At 36.0% G+C, this 17,045-nt stretch overlaps 1 protein-coding gene and 1 pseudogene across 3 annotated transcripts in view; one reads left to right on the top strand and one right to left on the bottom strand.

Annotated features, from left to right (window-relative positions):
* The first annotated feature begins 388 nt into the window (after positions 1-388).
* LOC125930360 (ATP synthase F(0) complex subunit C2, mitochondrial-like) lies at positions 389-932 on the top strand (annotated as a pseudogene).
* Positions 933-2,630: 1,698 nt separating this feature from the next.
* DENND6A (DENN domain containing 6A) overlaps positions 2,631-17,045 on the bottom strand; it is a 64,910-nt gene continuing 50,495 nt past the window's right edge. For all 3 annotated transcript variants that reach the window (XM_049640803.1, XM_049640802.1, XM_049640804.1), the window contains 8 exons: positions 9,971-10,036; positions 9,808-9,872; positions 9,133-9,222; positions 7,876-7,929; positions 7,662-7,771; positions 6,897-6,999; positions 5,658-5,732; positions 2,631-4,978 (listed from right to left, as the gene is read on the bottom strand). In XM_049640803.1, the coding sequence (XP_049496760.1) occupies positions 4,847-4,978; positions 5,658-5,732; positions 6,897-6,999; positions 7,662-7,771; positions 7,876-7,929; positions 9,133-9,222; positions 9,808-9,872; positions 9,971-10,036 (695 nt within the window). In that variant the 3' untranslated portion in view covers positions 2,631-4,846. The remainder of the gene's footprint in view (positions 4,979-5,657; positions 5,733-6,896; positions 7,000-7,661; positions 7,772-7,875; positions 7,930-9,132; positions 9,223-9,807; positions 9,873-9,970; positions 10,037-17,045) is intronic.

Here is a 17,045-nt window from a genome sequence, read left to right on the forward strand (position 1 = left end):
GGACGTGCAGAGAATGGAAATCATACACAGCTGGTGGAAGCAAATTGGTACAACCACTTCAGAAAAGTTTGGCAGTTTCTTAAAAAGGTAACCATTCACCTCATCATTCAAGTCCTAGGTGTTTACCCAAGAAGAAAGGATATATATGTCTATACAAAATGCTTATACATGAATGTTTATAGCAGCTTTATTTGTAATAGTCAAAAACTAGAAATGACCCAAATGTCCATCAACAGTTGAGTAGATAAGACTTTTTTGTTAGAGCCATATAATACTACTCAGCAATAAAAGGAATGAACTATCAATACATGTAACATGAACAAATCTCAAAACAATTATGCTGAGTAAAAGAAGTTAGATCCCTCTCTGCACAAGGAGCACGTCTCCTGCCACAGCCCCTTACTCTCTGAAAATGTACATGCATACCAAATTTGTCTTGACCCCTTCACTAGTCAGGAGCACGTCTCAGCTGCTAAGTTGACCACTTTTTGCAGCAGTGCTAAAACAACCAGAGAAACTGCCAATGAGACCCTCAGGAACTGGGCAGCCTCACGTATCCCTAGTCACAAATTCTAAATGAGTGCCATTTCAAGGGACATTGACACAGCAGCTAAATTCAGTGGGGTTGCAGCTGCCACAGCCAAATGGCTGGCTCTGGGGCTGGGATTTGGACTGTGTTCGGGAGCCTTATCACTGGTTATGTCAGGAACTTTTCTTTGAAGCAACAGCTCTTCTTGTATGTCATTCTGGGCTTTGCCCTCTCAGAGGCCATGGGGCTCTTTTGCCTGATGGTAGCCTTTTTCATCCTCTTCACCATGTTAAGGAGTCCCCTCCACCACCCAGTTCTTTCTCCCATGTCTCATCTGCTCTGTATATTCCTTTTCCTGTATATCACCAGGCAGGCTGGGGAAAGTGGTTGGCTCAGGGTTTGACAGAGGGAAGACAAATACCGTATTAATAACATGTTAAGAAAAAAAAAGTCAGATCAAAAAAAGAAGTACATACTATATAATTCCATTATATCAAACTCTAGAAATACAAACCAACATATAGTGACAGAACACACATCAGTGGTTTGGGGAGAGGGGCATGAAGGAGTGCGAAGGAGCTTGAGGGAACTTTGGGAGGTGATGGGTATGTTCCTATCTCGACTGTGGTGATGGTTTTATGGGTGTATTCAAATGTCAAAACTTATCAAATTGTACACTTTAAATTTTAGTCTTCAGTTTATTATATGTCAATTATACTTCAATAAAGCTGTTTTTTTAAAAACACAAATTGCTGGGTTCTATCACCAGAGCCTCTGGCTATAAAAATATTTACCCATTTCATTAGATCAAAATCAATCATTTCAATAGTTTCCTACTGAAGTCTAAAAATCTATTCGCTTAATGGCAAGTGTGACAACTCTGGAATGTAAAGTTAACTATTTTTCTAAAGTACCTCAATCATTCTAGAAGTAATTTATGCTACAATGTATTCATACTGGTTAGTATGGGGAAACATGAGGAACAGGAAAAAAATGAAGGATCTATGAAGGTTAGCTTTTTACTGGCTAAACAGAAATGATATTACGATGACACAGAGAATGGGGAGGCAAAAACAAACAAACCCAAAAGACAAAAAACAAAACCAGAAGAACCAAAGCCGAGTGGTGACACCAGTAAAATGGAATGAGAGCTCTGATTATTAGAAAACAATAATCTTAATTTGATTAGGCACAGCATAGCATTCAAGTAATGGGTAACAGAGAAAGGCTGGTATTCAAAAGTGGAAGTAAACCTGCAGAACAGGATATAGCTGAATTCTCCTGCCATCCTTTAACTATTTCAAACAAACTGGGAAGTGTAATTGAAAAAAAAATTTAGGAGCTCTATTTTATTAACAAGTACTAACTTCTATTGGCACAATAATAAATACCACAATTCAGCCAAGTTGTAGATGGCATATAAATATTATATCTTGGATACATGGAAAGATATTAAATTCTTAATGATAATTTAGTTACTAATACGAGTTAACATATTTTGTTATTTAGATATTTATCCATAGTTAGAGACTTTTTTTGTCTTCCTAAACTGTTTTTAGAAAACTAATATTGGGAAGTTAGTAATTAAGTTTTTCCCCAAGTTCTGTTAAAAGGAGAAAGTTAGTAAAATTCGGTTGTATACAAACAAATGAATTAAGTTATGAGCAAATGAAAACAAAAGGACAGATTTTAATGGAATTTCTTTTAAATGAACTGAAATATTTCATAGTGTACGTTCAAGATATTACCTAGTAACTTCAAAAAAGAATAACATCCAATATATTTTATTAATAAATTAAAATCCAAAGAATAGTATCATATACTTTAAAAAAAGAGATGAAGAAATAAGTAATTTGAGATTAAAAAAGAAAAGGTTAAAAAAAAAGGTAGTAAATAAGGGAGAATCTAACAATAACTATGTAGATTACTAAGCTAAAATTTTTTCATCAGAACATTTCATGAAATCAATACACTACCACGAAGGATATGAAATCACTTAATTATCTGTTATTACACTGGACTGTCCACTTGCTCATAGTAAACAGAAGAAGGTTTTCATTTGAATTTTTAAAAATAAGTTAGGAAGTAAAAGAAATCTCGTATGCACAAGTTTCATTTATTATGTGTTTTTTCAAGCATTCCAACCTTACTCAGAAATAACACAAGATATCCAAGTGCTTTAAAATCCAAGGCCTTTAATTCACTTTTCAGTAATGGCCATAAATGCCTTCATAAAACCTCTTTTCCACTGAAAACAGAAGGCACTAGGCATTACATAACACCCTGAAAGCAGTGATTCCTTCTGATGCTGGTGGAGATAAACATTAAACGGTAGGTTTTAGATCTTAACAATGTCTCCTCAAAAAAAAAAAAAAAAAAAAAAGGCAACACTGAAAATCACACAAAAAATTGTTACTAGTCAGTCTTTCTCAGGTTCCCAATCCAATTTTAAGTTATTTTTACAAATACATAATTTGAAATTAATAAACCAGGTAAGTATGATAATGGTTTTCAACATGTGTTAGGTTTTAGTTAAATATGAAGATACTGTTATTGTGCTACTTGGCATCCTTTGTTACTCATTAGCTGTGCAAAATAAACTTGAAATGATACATCCTGTAGTGGTATAATTTAAAAGATCCTTGATATGACACTAAGGACTTCCAAATTCTGGCCACAAACTGTATATAAATTGTAAGATTATTAAAATACCCCTTTTTGAAAAATAATAAGATGACGATTTATACCTAAATAAGGTTTCCCAGAAAGATATGAAATACTTTAGCATATAAAAGTAGTTGCCCCTTTTCCATAAAGACAATGTTGTTTCACAAAATAACTCATATGGATCCAAGGCAAATGATTTCTTTCAAATGCCATATTCTCTCTATGACTTTGAGGTATGCTTCAAGAGACTGTATCCATGAGAAAAGGGCACATTTGGGTATAAGACCACAGTTACAAACACAAGGAGGCTTTCTGGGTCAAAAGTGCCCTTAAGAGTTGCATTAACAGAAAACAAGAGATAGCTTCTGAAGTCATTTCTATTACAAACACATAACAACTAAATTTGGTTACTTAGAGGGTAATTCAAGACACAGCTATTTACATATGTGCTATGTCATGTGTGGCTATTTTAAATAGTGGCTTCTGGAGGACACTCCTACTCAAACACAAACCAAACAACTGTACTCTACCAAACCACAATCTTCTATTTTTGGCAAGGTATTACAGTTTAAACAAAACAAAACAAAAACACACAAAACAACAACAACAACAACAAACTAGCTCTAACAGCGATTTAGGCAAAATTCCCCAAGTCTAACAACAGTAGGGAAAGTGTTCAGAGAAATATGAATTTGGGGGGAAAAAAGTTCCATACTAAACAAATAATGCTGAAAATTAATCTTATAATCACCCAAATGACTATAACATAAAAGGTTTATGAATGCCTTTGAAATAAGAATAGTTCAGTTTTAAAAATAGCTGATTATGAGTTTTACAATTAGAGTGTCTCTGAAAAACATACAAGCTAATTAACTTAAACAGGTCCAACCAGTAAATGATAAGAGGAAATAAACCCTTCCATAATTAATGCCAGATGCTTTCTTGCCTTTGGAGAAAGTGGTAAGATTAAATTTGAAATGGTATAGAATATACTGAAATGAAACTTACATGACCACTGAAAAAAATCACCCACCAGGGCACTAACAATAAACATGATGGGAGGCAAGAAATGTATTTTTAAGCAATGATTACTCAGAAGAATGCCTTATAAAATTATGTATCATAATCAAGAAAAAGCTTCAAGAGTAGCAGCTGGGCTTTGTGAAACATGTAGGACAACAGAAGGCACTACAAAAGCATTAATCACTTCTAACTACAGTTGGACAGTTCAGTATTTTCCTTCTTCTTAAGAAGAGAGCCAGTGTGAATGTTATTTTTATATATCCCCCTGAGTTTTAACATGATTGGGCAAAGCAGCACCAATTTAAAAAAATATCTGCAGTGCCAGCACTGCAGTTTGGAATCACTTATACTGATGGCCCCACAGGTCTCTCATAAGAGCACTTTAGAACATGATTAAAAATATAGAAATGCCTCTCGGTGTTTCAATATTAAAGTGGAACCACCACAGATGTCCATTTTTAAAAATAATGCACTAAGAAGGTCTGTTTAGTCAGTATAGTCTTTCCACCCTGTAGCTAGCATTCACGGCTATTTTCCACGCTGAGACATCTCTTTTGCGCGTCGGGTTGAAATGTCAGTATGCTTCATGGTGCACAATCCTTTTCGGCTGGAAAATCCTGGCAAATATCATGTCATGCCCGTTTTGAGCAGTATGCCTTGTAGGTCCTCTGGCAACGCTAAGATAATTGCATCTATGTGTGTCCGTAACTTTTCCATAGTGTCAGGTTTCACAGGTAAATGTTCTCGATCAGCCTGCAACTACATAAGGAACATTTGGAAGCATTTAAATTATCCTCTGAGTCTGTACTAGGACATTATATTCCCTAAATGAACAGTTTTATGATCTAATGATTGGAAGATTCAAACTTATACCAGAATTTATAGAAACTGTAAAAAAGCAAAGAATATGCCATTTAAACAATATATTGCTGGCTCAATAAAAGACTTCTATGTAAATTAATAGATAATACCTATAAGTACAATGTGGTATTAAATATAAATGACAATTTTTTTTTCTTAAGTTTACTTATTTATTGAGAGAGAGAGAGAGAGAGAGAGAGAGAGAGAGAGAGAGAGAATCCCGAGCAGGCTCCATGCTGTCAGCACAGAATCCGATGTGGGGCTTGATCTCAGAAATTGTGAGATCATGACCTGAGCGTAAATCAAGAGTTGGATGGATGCTTAACCAACTGAGCCACCCAAGGCGCCCTGACGATGTTTCTTGTAGAGCTCAGTAGACCCCTTATAAATATTTTTTAAAATAATATGGCACCATTATGATCTGTTTGAGTGACCAAGTATTTTCACTCAGATCTACCATCAATTGACCAATCTTAAGTCCTCTCATTTAAAAAGCTACTTTGGCAACGTATCATGAACTATCACCTCAGCTGTGAGAAAAATATCGTCATGGATCTTTGCTGTTTTGGCTACGTACCAGCTTGTTTTTTAGCTTCAATACAAGGTCAACTGTTTCTACCTCTGTGTGTTTCTGGGTCCAGAGAAGTAAGTCCTAGAAGAATAAACAAATCCCAAATCAACAAATAACCAAATGACTTCTCAAACTGCTCTATTTTAACAGGCAAGGCTACTGACAAGGAAGGATAGGAAGGAAAAGGAGAACAGAGTATATAAATCAGATATAGCATTACAGTACAAGAATAATTCTGTAGATAATATTCTAACAACACTAATTAGATCATTTTTGGCATTAGCTAGAACTGTCTAATACTTTCAAGTAAAACAAAATATAAAACTCGTGTCTGAGATAGCCCTTTTAGATCAATAAAGAAAAAACTGCAATTCAAAGTATAATACTAACGCCCATCCCTACTAAGTAGTGCATATTTCAATTTATAAGGAACAAATTAAGATACTTGTGAACATGAATATATTACTGGATATAAGCTTTTTATCTACAAATAAGTTCCTCCTGGGCTTCTCTGTAGTTGTCTTCATTGTATTCCTTCTCTCAACCACAGTCACTGGGAGTTCACTCCAAGACTAGCCCACCTCAAGCTAAATAAAAATTAGACTATCCTTTATATTTTCACAAGTAGCTTAATTTAAAATAGTCTGGTAACAAACTATAGATTATAAACAGTCAAAATACAGGAAAAAATTGTTAGTAATAAAAATAAAAAACTGTTAATAAAGGTGCTCAGATCTGAATCTTGATTCTATCCAGTGGCATGCTGGTAAATATTTAACCACCAGTTCTCCAGGAAAAGTCTCTGGTTTGTAGCATTTGCCAGTGTGGTGTAATACTCCCACTATAGCCAGTTTCAATCTACCAACCTGGGATCACCGAATGCAAAGCTGGGAAGAGATGTACACAGTCAGCTCCTGTGGGTCAGTGCAAGTGGACTCTAGCTCACTGCTGACTCCACCACTTAGCAGTGATATGATCTGAAGCAAGTCACTTAACTTACAATCTTTGGGGATCTCATAATGAAGATCATAGCACACCCACTTCAATTAATTATTGTGTGGACTAAAAGACATTATTCATATAAAACACCTATACAGTCCTTGGCACATAGCACATGATCCAGAAAAGTTAGTTATTATTATTTACAAAGTAGTGGATATGGGTATAATCTCCCAGCTTCTAAGGATAATGTTATCTTTATTTTCAATAATTGTTAATCATCACACAAACATACTGTCTTCTAACCTCTTCACAAAGAACTTCTAAATGGAGTGCCTCCAATTTCTGGGTCATTTCCTTCCGCCGGGTCTTGAACCAACCATCAAAATTCGGAGATTTTAGAAAATGCCTATAAAAACAAATTTTAAAAATGCAAAGTTTGATTATGACTTACTTGTTCTCTTCAATACCTTTCCGAAACTACAGCTTGGATAACTGAAACAATGGAATTTTTTTTTTAAATATAAGTTTAAAGCCAGTTTTTTGTTTTTATTTTTTTAATGCTTATTTATTTTGAGAGAGAGAGAGAGAGAGAGAGAGAGAGAGTGTGCATGCAGCAGAGAAGGGGCAGACAGCAAGGGATAGAGAGAATCCCAAGTAGGCTCTGTGCTGACAGCAGAGCTCGATCCCATGAACCATGAGATCATGACCTGAGCTGAAATCAAGAGTCAGATGCTTAACCGACTGAGCCACTTCAGGTGCTCCTTTGTTTTGTTTTTATTTTAATTTAATTTATTTATTTTTTAACATTTATTTATTTTTGAGAGACAGAGAGAGACAGAGTATGAGCAGGGGAGGGACAGAGAGACAGGGAGACACAGAATCCGAAGCAGGCTCCAGGCTCCTAGCTGTCAGCACAGAGCCCGACGCAGGGCTCGGACTCACAAACCACGAGATCATGACCTGAGCTGAAGTCGGACACTTAACCGACTGAGCCATCCAGGCGCCCCTGTTTTGTTTTTAAATAAAGCTCTACAGATGGGTGAAAAAGAAGGAAAAAAAAGGACCAACCGGTAAAGTCCAATCCAATCGCCTTTTATTCTAGAGGTCAGCTGAGGTCCTGTTTTCTCAAGTGTTTTCATAAATTCTTCTGGAAGGAATTGTCTTAACTGGGGTGGACTCTAGAAATTAGGACATACTGATTTAAAAATCAGAAATAGATATATTCACAAAAGTTAATTACAGTTAGAGAACTCAAATAGGAATTTAACTGAATAAGTTATACCTTCCATGGAGAGATGCTTTTCTGCAAAGGCATCAAGCTTGCCACGTATCTTTCCTAAAACCAAGAAAAAAATTAATCAAAGTTAGGCATTCTTACCTAGAGAGTCTTCAAAACCATTTAAACAGACCGACCTGAAAGAAATGGGTTTCTAAGTTTTCCATCATGTGCTCTTTCAATGGACAGCAGCAGTGCCATCACAGCCCACGACAGACATAGCAAAACTTAGACTGAATTGAGAAGTCAGACTTTCAGTAAGAATTTAACTAAATCTTAGATAATCCAAGGGTCTGCATAATCATTAGCCTTATTGGGGGAGTATGTGCCAGAAAATGTATTCAACATTTTACATGCATGATCTCTTTTAATCCTTGCAAACATCCCATGTGGCAGTAATTACTGGAAAACAGGCTTTGAAAGGCTGAATAACCTGCTCATGGTCACACAGCCTGAACCTGAATTCCGGTGTATTGACTTTAGCCCATGCCTTTAAGGACTGCAGTAAAGTTCATTTTACTTAGACAGACAGATTTAAATGGAACAAAATTAATTAACACGCATAGAACAAGAAAGACTATTTCATCTCAAAATGTAATACCAAAGATCTCCATGTTGCTCCCATATAATATCACAGATAGATTATGTTAGTAACTACATGGAATCTCTCTCTGATGCAGTATCCAGACTAGGACCACATTATGGTACTGTCGGATACTGTGAATCATCTTTTAGTATTTTAATACGTTATTCCACTAAATTTCAGAGAATACCCATATCATCTAGCCATTTATTCCATATTGAGTGCTATCAGATGCCAGACTGAGGAAAAGATAATGAACAAGACAGACAAGGCCCCTGTCATCATGGAGCTACCAGTCTCATGGATATCATACCAAACTGTGCTCAAGAAAATAATATCAGAGAAAGAAGCTCCAGGTTAACTTTCTTTTAAGGTGCAAATGCAATAATCATATAACATTTCACAATTATCTCATTTAAGATTCACAACAACCCTGAAAGATATTTAGGAAAAGTGGAATTAGTCACTTTTACAGTAAAAGAAAATGAGTGTCAGTGAAAGGAAGTGACTTGCCAAAGTCACAAAGTTAATATTAGAACAGAGTCCAGGTCTCCTGCAAATCACTCTATTTTTAATCACCAAACATATGAGCAAGCCAAACAACTTAAGGTTTTTGTGAATGGGAAAAACATGCATATAGCCCTCAACAAATCATTAAACAAAAATATATGTTAACTTACTAATGGAATGATGAAACTTTGTGTCAGTTCCAAAAAATAGCGACGGAGAATAACACTTTGAGCCTCAGAAGGACGTTTCTGTTGTACGCCCTTAAAAGAAAAAGCAATGAGAACATAGATTCTAGTGTAAGGGAATATAAAACAGTGGATAATTATAGTAGCTCAACTGATATGTAAACATGTATTTTACTTGATTAAAAAAAAACAAAACCAGAACTTCACCTTGAAGTAATTTAACCTAAAGTTCATTATGCAATATCCTGTGGAAAAAAATCCTTAGAGTAAAATATCACATGTTCATCCTGTGATATTTACTTAAAGTATCAGTTTACAATGAATGGTCTTTACTTCATACTTGCTGTATTAGTATTATTTACATTTCCCAAAAAAATGGTAACTATCTCCTGTTAGGTGCTAAACTACCTCATGGAAGAAGAGTACATTACTTTTTCACTGTAACTCCCAAGTTTCTAGAAAGACTGGCACTATTTGGTAACTGCAGCCCCACATTTCAAGCCCATAACTTTTGCTGCTTTAGTCTCCTGATTTTTATGAAGCTTTGGTTCAAAAGAAAGACCTCATTTCATATCATTACACCTAACTCACATGCTGCCTAACTGGATATTGCATACCTGAACAAGGAAATTTAAATTAATAATATGAGCAAGTAATTACCTTCTGTAATTGTTTTATGATCTCTTCATCTCTATTTAGATATGGCTTATAAGAAGTATAAACTCCTAAGAAGTAAATGAAAGAAAATAAGGTGAACAGTAAGACCCAGGTACTCATTTAAGTATATATTTAAAAATAATTTAAAAAAAATAAAAATTAATACCAGGTTTAGAATCCAGAGTCTTTAGGTTCTTCAATTTTTTCACTTTAACCTGCTTAGGAATTTCACCTGAAGGAAACATCATAAAGATTCTTACACTATTCAAGTTTTACACATTATAAAACTGGAATTTTATCAGATTAAGAATTGTCTTTTTATTACTTAGGGATCTTGTAGCTAAAGCATTCTTTAGAGTTTTATTTTATTATTTATTTATTTTTAAGAGAGTTAGCAAGCAGAGGAGAGGGGCAGAGGGAAAGAAAGAGAGAACCTTAAGGAGGCTCCAAGCTCAGCACAGAGCCCAACACAGGGCTTGATCTCATGACCCCAGAATCATGACCTGAGTCGAAATCAAGAGTCAGATGCTCACTCAACTGACTGAGCCACCCAGGCGCCCCATGAAGTATTGTTAATATCAAATAGTATTGAAGAGTTTATTCCTGGTACTTTAAAACTGGATAAAGGGAATGTGGGATTATTATAGTATTACAGAAACAATGTGTGTAAATTACATAAAATGGGTATTTGATCTTTCATTAATATCTATCATTACTCAAAATTTTTCCTTTTGTCACTCAACTTATAATTTAAAATCTTTGTGCCAAATACATGAAATTGAAAATCTATGTGGCAAATATTAATAAAATACCCCTTGAAGAGTAAATGGAATTATAAGGAACTCCTTAGTATGCAGATATAGTATTCAAAAGTGTTTTTCAGACACCTCCCCAAATTGTTTTTGCACTGTAGAAACTTACACTGCCACCAAGTGGTGACAGTGTATGCCACAACCACAGGTCTGAGGCACAGATGGACAGGACTCCTGAGCAGGACTGCTGTGACAACTTGCACAGCATATGCTGTGGTTCTGGTTTTGGGGTCAAGGGAAGCTGCAATCTAAATAACTCTCTCATCAGCAGAAAAATGCCTCAAGTTAAGTACTTAGAAGCATCAACAGCACACTAGACTTATCAGACTTTTTCTTTTCCTTTCTCTGTCCTCCTCTCTGCCTAACAGTAAGACCTAAAAACTGAAAGACAACCTAGAGATTACCTAATTCAAGGCTCTAAATTGACACAATATTTTTGTTTACATTGTTATGTACATCAAACTGCTATCTAAAGTTATCTCTGGGGTTGAAATTACAGGAACACAGAGCATTTGCGCTTGTAATCTTATATCATTAAAGAATTTTAAGACCACGTACTGTGGTAAAACAGGTATTCTATAAACTCTCTACTTTGAAATGATTTCAATTTTACAGAAAAGCTGCAGTATGATAAAGGTGATACTCTAATTTTATCAATTGTCCCAATAATAACTTTAAACAGACCCTTGTTATAGAAGTCAATATCATGGATACACAGGCTAATTTTTTTTCATTGATTCAGTAAATGTCAGTAAACGCAAGATACTGGAAATAAAAAATAAAACAACTAGTTCCTGGCATCAAATATTCACAATCTAATGGCAAAGTAAGATAAATCGACACACATGACAATACGAAAGGATATACACTTGGATAAAATTATGAACAAGATACTATGGAAACACAAAAGAGTGTTTTGGCCAAACAGGAGCAAAAAAATTATCGAGGTTTCCTAAAGGAAGTGATATGTAAGCAGTCTTATAAGAGAAATAAAAAGTTATCCAAGGGAAAAAGACTTTTTTAGGTAGAGTTAAGTCCAGAAGCATAAAGAGCATGTTGCCTTTATAAAGAGTTATACATATGGTAAGGATAGTAATAGCCACCATTTACTCAATCTTATCTGTGCCAGTCCTGGGCTCTGAATACTGTACGAATGATTGCATTTAACCTTCACAAAGAAGTATATTTTATCATGACCATTTCACAGATGAAAAAACTAAGGCATGGATAAAACAAACTTGGTAGGCCACCAACACTGGCTCTTTATTGCCATTATCCACCCTCATTGGTCAATGTCCCATTTAGACAGGTTGTTAGCTCTAGAGGAACAACTTGTCCAAGGACACACAGATAACATGCTTGAACCGGGATATGAAATAAAGCAGTCTAACCCCCTGAGCCATCACTCTTATCCACTACACTACAAAGGTAGGAATGGAGAGTATGCTAAGAAGGGCAAGAGATAAAGCTAGAGAGGTATTCAAAGGTCAGATCAAGAGGAACTATAAAGATGTCTGACATCTAAGGTGACTGAGAGATTGAAAGCATGGGCGCGGGGGATGGTGGTTAGGGACAATGAGCTGACAGGATCAAATCTGCACTTAACATACTCCCTGACACCAGGTGGTGATAATGTAAGCCACACTGCAGATCTGAGCCACAGATGGACAGAACTCCTGAGCAGGGCTGCTGTGTTGCACAAAGGAGTTTGAGGTGGAAGAGAAAAGCCTATAGGATAAAATAGAAGCATTGTGGAGTACTGCTCCTGGGTAGAAACAGAACCTGAAGCAAGACACGTGCAGCAAGGAAAGAAAAGAGAGGGAGCTACTGGAGCTCCGTGGAGGAGGTAAAACAAGAGGCTATGGGGACAGCCTGAGAGAACAGCACTGTCCAGAAACGCCCAGGTTTCCAGAATATTTTTGATTCATTAGCCCATAGTTTTTACTTTGTCAACATATTTTATCTATTCCCATGTACTAATTCTTATGAGAATGTCTCTCATCTTGAATCTTGTGGTTGTGCTTTCCAGAGTTCAGAGTAGCTTCTTACCACAAGATCTGTAAAACTTTTTTCCCCGTAATAAGTGCAGAATACTATTTAACTATACAGATAACTACTTTCAAGTCATTTATCTGCCTCTGACCCCAAGAACCCAAAGAATAATAGCATGTATAAAACCACAATGGTTTGACTAAGTCTAAGTATTTCTGTACTTATTTTCTGTTTCTTTCTGCTCTAATTCACAAAGTACTTGCAATTCCTCTATCCACCAACACTATTTATTAACATATTATTTCCTGAAACTCACTGTGCAAAAAGAACTGAGTATCAGAGGGGGAGAAAAGTTCAGCATCAGGTTTTGTACATTCTTTATATTCAGTACATTCCGGCTAATAATGAAGATAGGTAGTAGCATCCTTATCCATTTTTTTAAAAAGGTAAAAGACAAAAATAAACCCATGCAGCAATCTTCACTCACACGATTCCCCTCTGATTCATTGGACCTCATCAGGTGTAAGATGCATACTGATCTCTAACCCTAGCCACCATAATTCTTACACTGTAGTATGTAATAGATGAAAAGAACATTCATCATGAAGATACATTGCCTTTACAAAAAAAAAAAAAAATTTTTTTAATGGATATTTGTCAGATGGCTTTGGGGAAAAAAAAGTGTCTGAAAATGAATTAAAGTCCTATAATTACAGACATTTATTTATTTATTTTTAAAGTTTTTTTTTATTTTTGACAGAGAGAGAGAGAGAGACAGAGCATGAGCTGGGGAGGGGCAGAGAGAGAGAGATACAGAACCCAAAGCAGGCTCCAGGCTATGAGCTGTCAGCACAGAGCCCGACGCGGGGCTCAGACTCACAGACCGCGAGATCATGACCTGAGCCAAAGTCAGACGCTCAACCGACTGAGCCACCCAGGCGCCCCACAAATATTTAATTAAAAATACTTATTCAGTATCTGTTATGTACAATGCACATTAGAGAGGGGTTTAACATTATTAAAGTAATAGTCATCAATGCTGCACCTCTGTATATTGGCATGAGAATCTTTAACCACACCTAATGTCTGCTTAGAAATCATCAGTTTATAACCTGATCCAATATACACTAATAGAATTACTTTCTCTTTGAGGAATATTTGTAAAGTACCACCACCTTAACATTACGTTTCTCTATTTGACAGGATTTAGGTGAACTAAAACTAGGTATAAACCAGAAGAAATAATCCTTTTGCATCAGGAGGAATGATCCCTCTATAGGGTTAAAACTAAATGTATGTTTCTGGTAAAGCTGTCTCAGTTTTGCTGTGCCTTCCCTGCAAAAGAAAAGTTTTTCTGCAGTTTTACTGACCCTTTCAGATAGTGTGTTTCATAACTTGTGCAGCATATGCAGTGGTCCTGGTCTTCATATCAATGAGCAGAAAAATGCCCCAATATATATACCCAACACTCATAAATTAAAAGATAAATGGATTTTCATGAATATGATACCAAAAGCAAGGGCAATAAAAGAACATACAGATAAACTGGACTCCATCAAAATTTAAAACTTTTGTGCATCAAAGGACACTATAAATGAAAGAATGACAAGGCAAATCACAGAAAGGAGAAAACATTTAAAAAGCATTTATCTGATAACGGATTGGTATCCAGAATATATAAAGAACTACAACTCAACAACAACACAGCAACCTGATTAAAAATCAGGCTAAGAACTTGAAAAGATAATTCTCCAAGGAAGATATACGGTTAGCTGGTAAACGCATGAAAAGGTGCTCAACATTACTAATCACTAGGGAAATGCAAATCAGAACCACAATAAGATACCACCTCACTCCCATTAGGATGGCTACCATCAAAAAATAACAAGTGTTGGCAAGGATGTGGTGAAATTGACATCTTTGTGCATTATTGGTGAGAACGGAAAGTAAAAAAAAAAAAAAAAAGGCAGTTTCTCAAAAAAATTAAACACACATGACTACATGGTCTAACAAACCCACTTTGTGTTTATACTCAAACGAAGTTAAAAGTAGAGACTCAAAGAGATATTTGTACATCTATGTTCATAGAAGTATTGTTTGCAATAACTCAAAAGTAGAAGTAACCTAAGTGTCCACTGACAGATAAATGGATAAATAAAATGTGGTATGTATATATACACAATGGAATATTATTTGGTCTTAAAGAAGTAAATTCTGACACATGCTACAATACCTGAGTAGTCAAATTCTTATCGACACAAAGTTACTAAAGGCTGGGGCATGGTGGCAGAGAGAGAAGTGGATGGCAAATTATTGTTTAATGGGTATAGAGTTTCAACTTTACAAGATAAAAAGGGCATTTGAGTATATGGTGGTGACTATAGTTCAACAATGCGAATGTACTTAATGCCACTAGACTATATACTTAAAAAATGGTTAAGATGGTAAATTTCATGTTATATTCATTTTACTTTTTTTTTTTTAAAAAAGGAATGCAATTCTTATGCACACTACAACATAAATGAACCCTGAAACAGTGAAATAGGTCAGACACCAAAGGGCAAAAGTCAACTTCACAGAAACAGTAATTAGAATAGAAGTTACCAGGGGTTGGGGGATGCGTTAACTGGGGAGTTATTGTTTAACAGATTTTGGATTTGGGTGAACTAAATCCAAATCCTTCTGTCTGAGATTATGAAGAAGTTCTGGAAATGGACAGTGGCAATGGCTGCACAGTATGAATATACTTAATGCCACTATATTATTTTTAAATGAATTACATACTTAAAAATAGTTACGATGGTAAATTTTATGTTATGTTTATTTTACCCACAAAAACAACTTTTAGGGTAAGTGGGGGAAAGTATCATAAACACTCTAAACGTAATGAAATTTTGCACTTCTGTTAAGACTTGTGCTTCTATACTGGGGCGCCTGGGTGGCTCAGTTAAGCGTTTGACTTTGGTTCAGGTCATGATCTTGTGGTCTGTGGGTTTGAGCCCCGTGTCGGGGCTCAAATAAATAAACATTAAAAAATATAAAAATAAAAATAAAAAAACAGAAAAGACTTGTGCTCATATAAGACCTATGAGTCCCAGAAACAGTCAGACACTAAAGTCTTGACCCAAATCATTGAACTACCTCTGGTGTCTTTGTCCACAACATATTTTCTCTACTAATTGAACAAGGACCAAACTGAGGACACTGACAACCTCTAGCATTCACTCCTCACTGACCACTAAGGATCTATAAAGCATATGTTTCCACACACTGCCATCACTTTCTACAGAAAAAATGATACCTGATGAAGTGGTCCAAATAAGCTCATGATAGAAATAATGAGAAAGAATACATCAGCTCTTCTCTAAAGTACGCTGCTTAAAATAAAGTCTAATATTCCATACCTGCCCTCATCCCCACTTTGAAAAATAAATTCAAGAATTGTCCCCTCCCCTACCTTGGTCCTAGGTCTTACTTTTATTTTTATTTATTTTAGTTTTTTTAGAAGTTGATATGTTTAAAAAAATTTTTTTTAAATGTTTACTTATTTTTGACAGAAACAGAGCATGAGCAGGGGAGGGGCAGAGACAGAGAGGGAGACACAGAATCTGAAGCAGGCTCCAGGCTCTGAGCTGTCAGCATAGAGCCCGATGTGGGGCTTGAACTCACGAACTGTGAGATCATGAACTGATCCAAAGTCGGATACTTAACCAACTGAGCCACCCAGGTGCCCAATTTTTTTTAATGTTTATTTAGTTTTGAGAGAGAGAGAAGGGGGGGTGGCGTAGAGAGAGAGGGAGACAGAATCAGAAGCAGGTTCCAGGCTCTTGGCTGAGGGCACAGAGCCCAATGTGGGGCTTGAACTCACAATCTGTGAGATTGTGACCTGAGCTGACGTGGGATGCTTAACCAACTGAGCCACCCAGGCACCCTGGTCCTAGGTCTTGCTTTTAAATGGTTAACTTGAGGGGCGCCAGGGTGACTCAGTCGGTTAAAGCATCTGACCTCGGCTCATGTCATGATCTCACGGTTTGTGAGTTTGACCCTTCCTTGCATCAGGCTCTCTGCTCTCAGCACAGAGCCTGCTTTGGATCTTCGTCTCCCTCCCTCTCTCTCTGCCCCTCCCTTACTGGCTCTCTCTGTCTCAAAAACAAACATTAAAAAAAATTTTTTTAATTAAAAAAAATGGTGATTTCACTTGCCTGAAGAGGATTCTCAGAGTAGCAAGAATATTAGCTGGCAAGATATCACAAGAAAAGAAAACTACAGACTGCTATCCCTCAAGACTATAGATGTAAAAATCCTCAACAAAAATGTAAACAAATCAAATCTATCAACAGAAAAAAGGACTATATACCATAACCAAATGGGCTTTGTCCAAGGAATGTTAAGGTTGGTTTAACATCGAAAATGCAATTAATATGCCATATTAATAAT

The sequence above is a fragment of the Panthera uncia genome, chromosome A2, assembly GCF_023721935.1.
Source record: "Panthera uncia isolate 11264 chromosome A2, Puncia_PCG_1.0, whole genome shotgun sequence".
In the NCBI taxonomy this organism is placed as follows: Eukaryota; Metazoa; Chordata; class Mammalia; order Carnivora; family Felidae; genus Panthera; species Panthera uncia.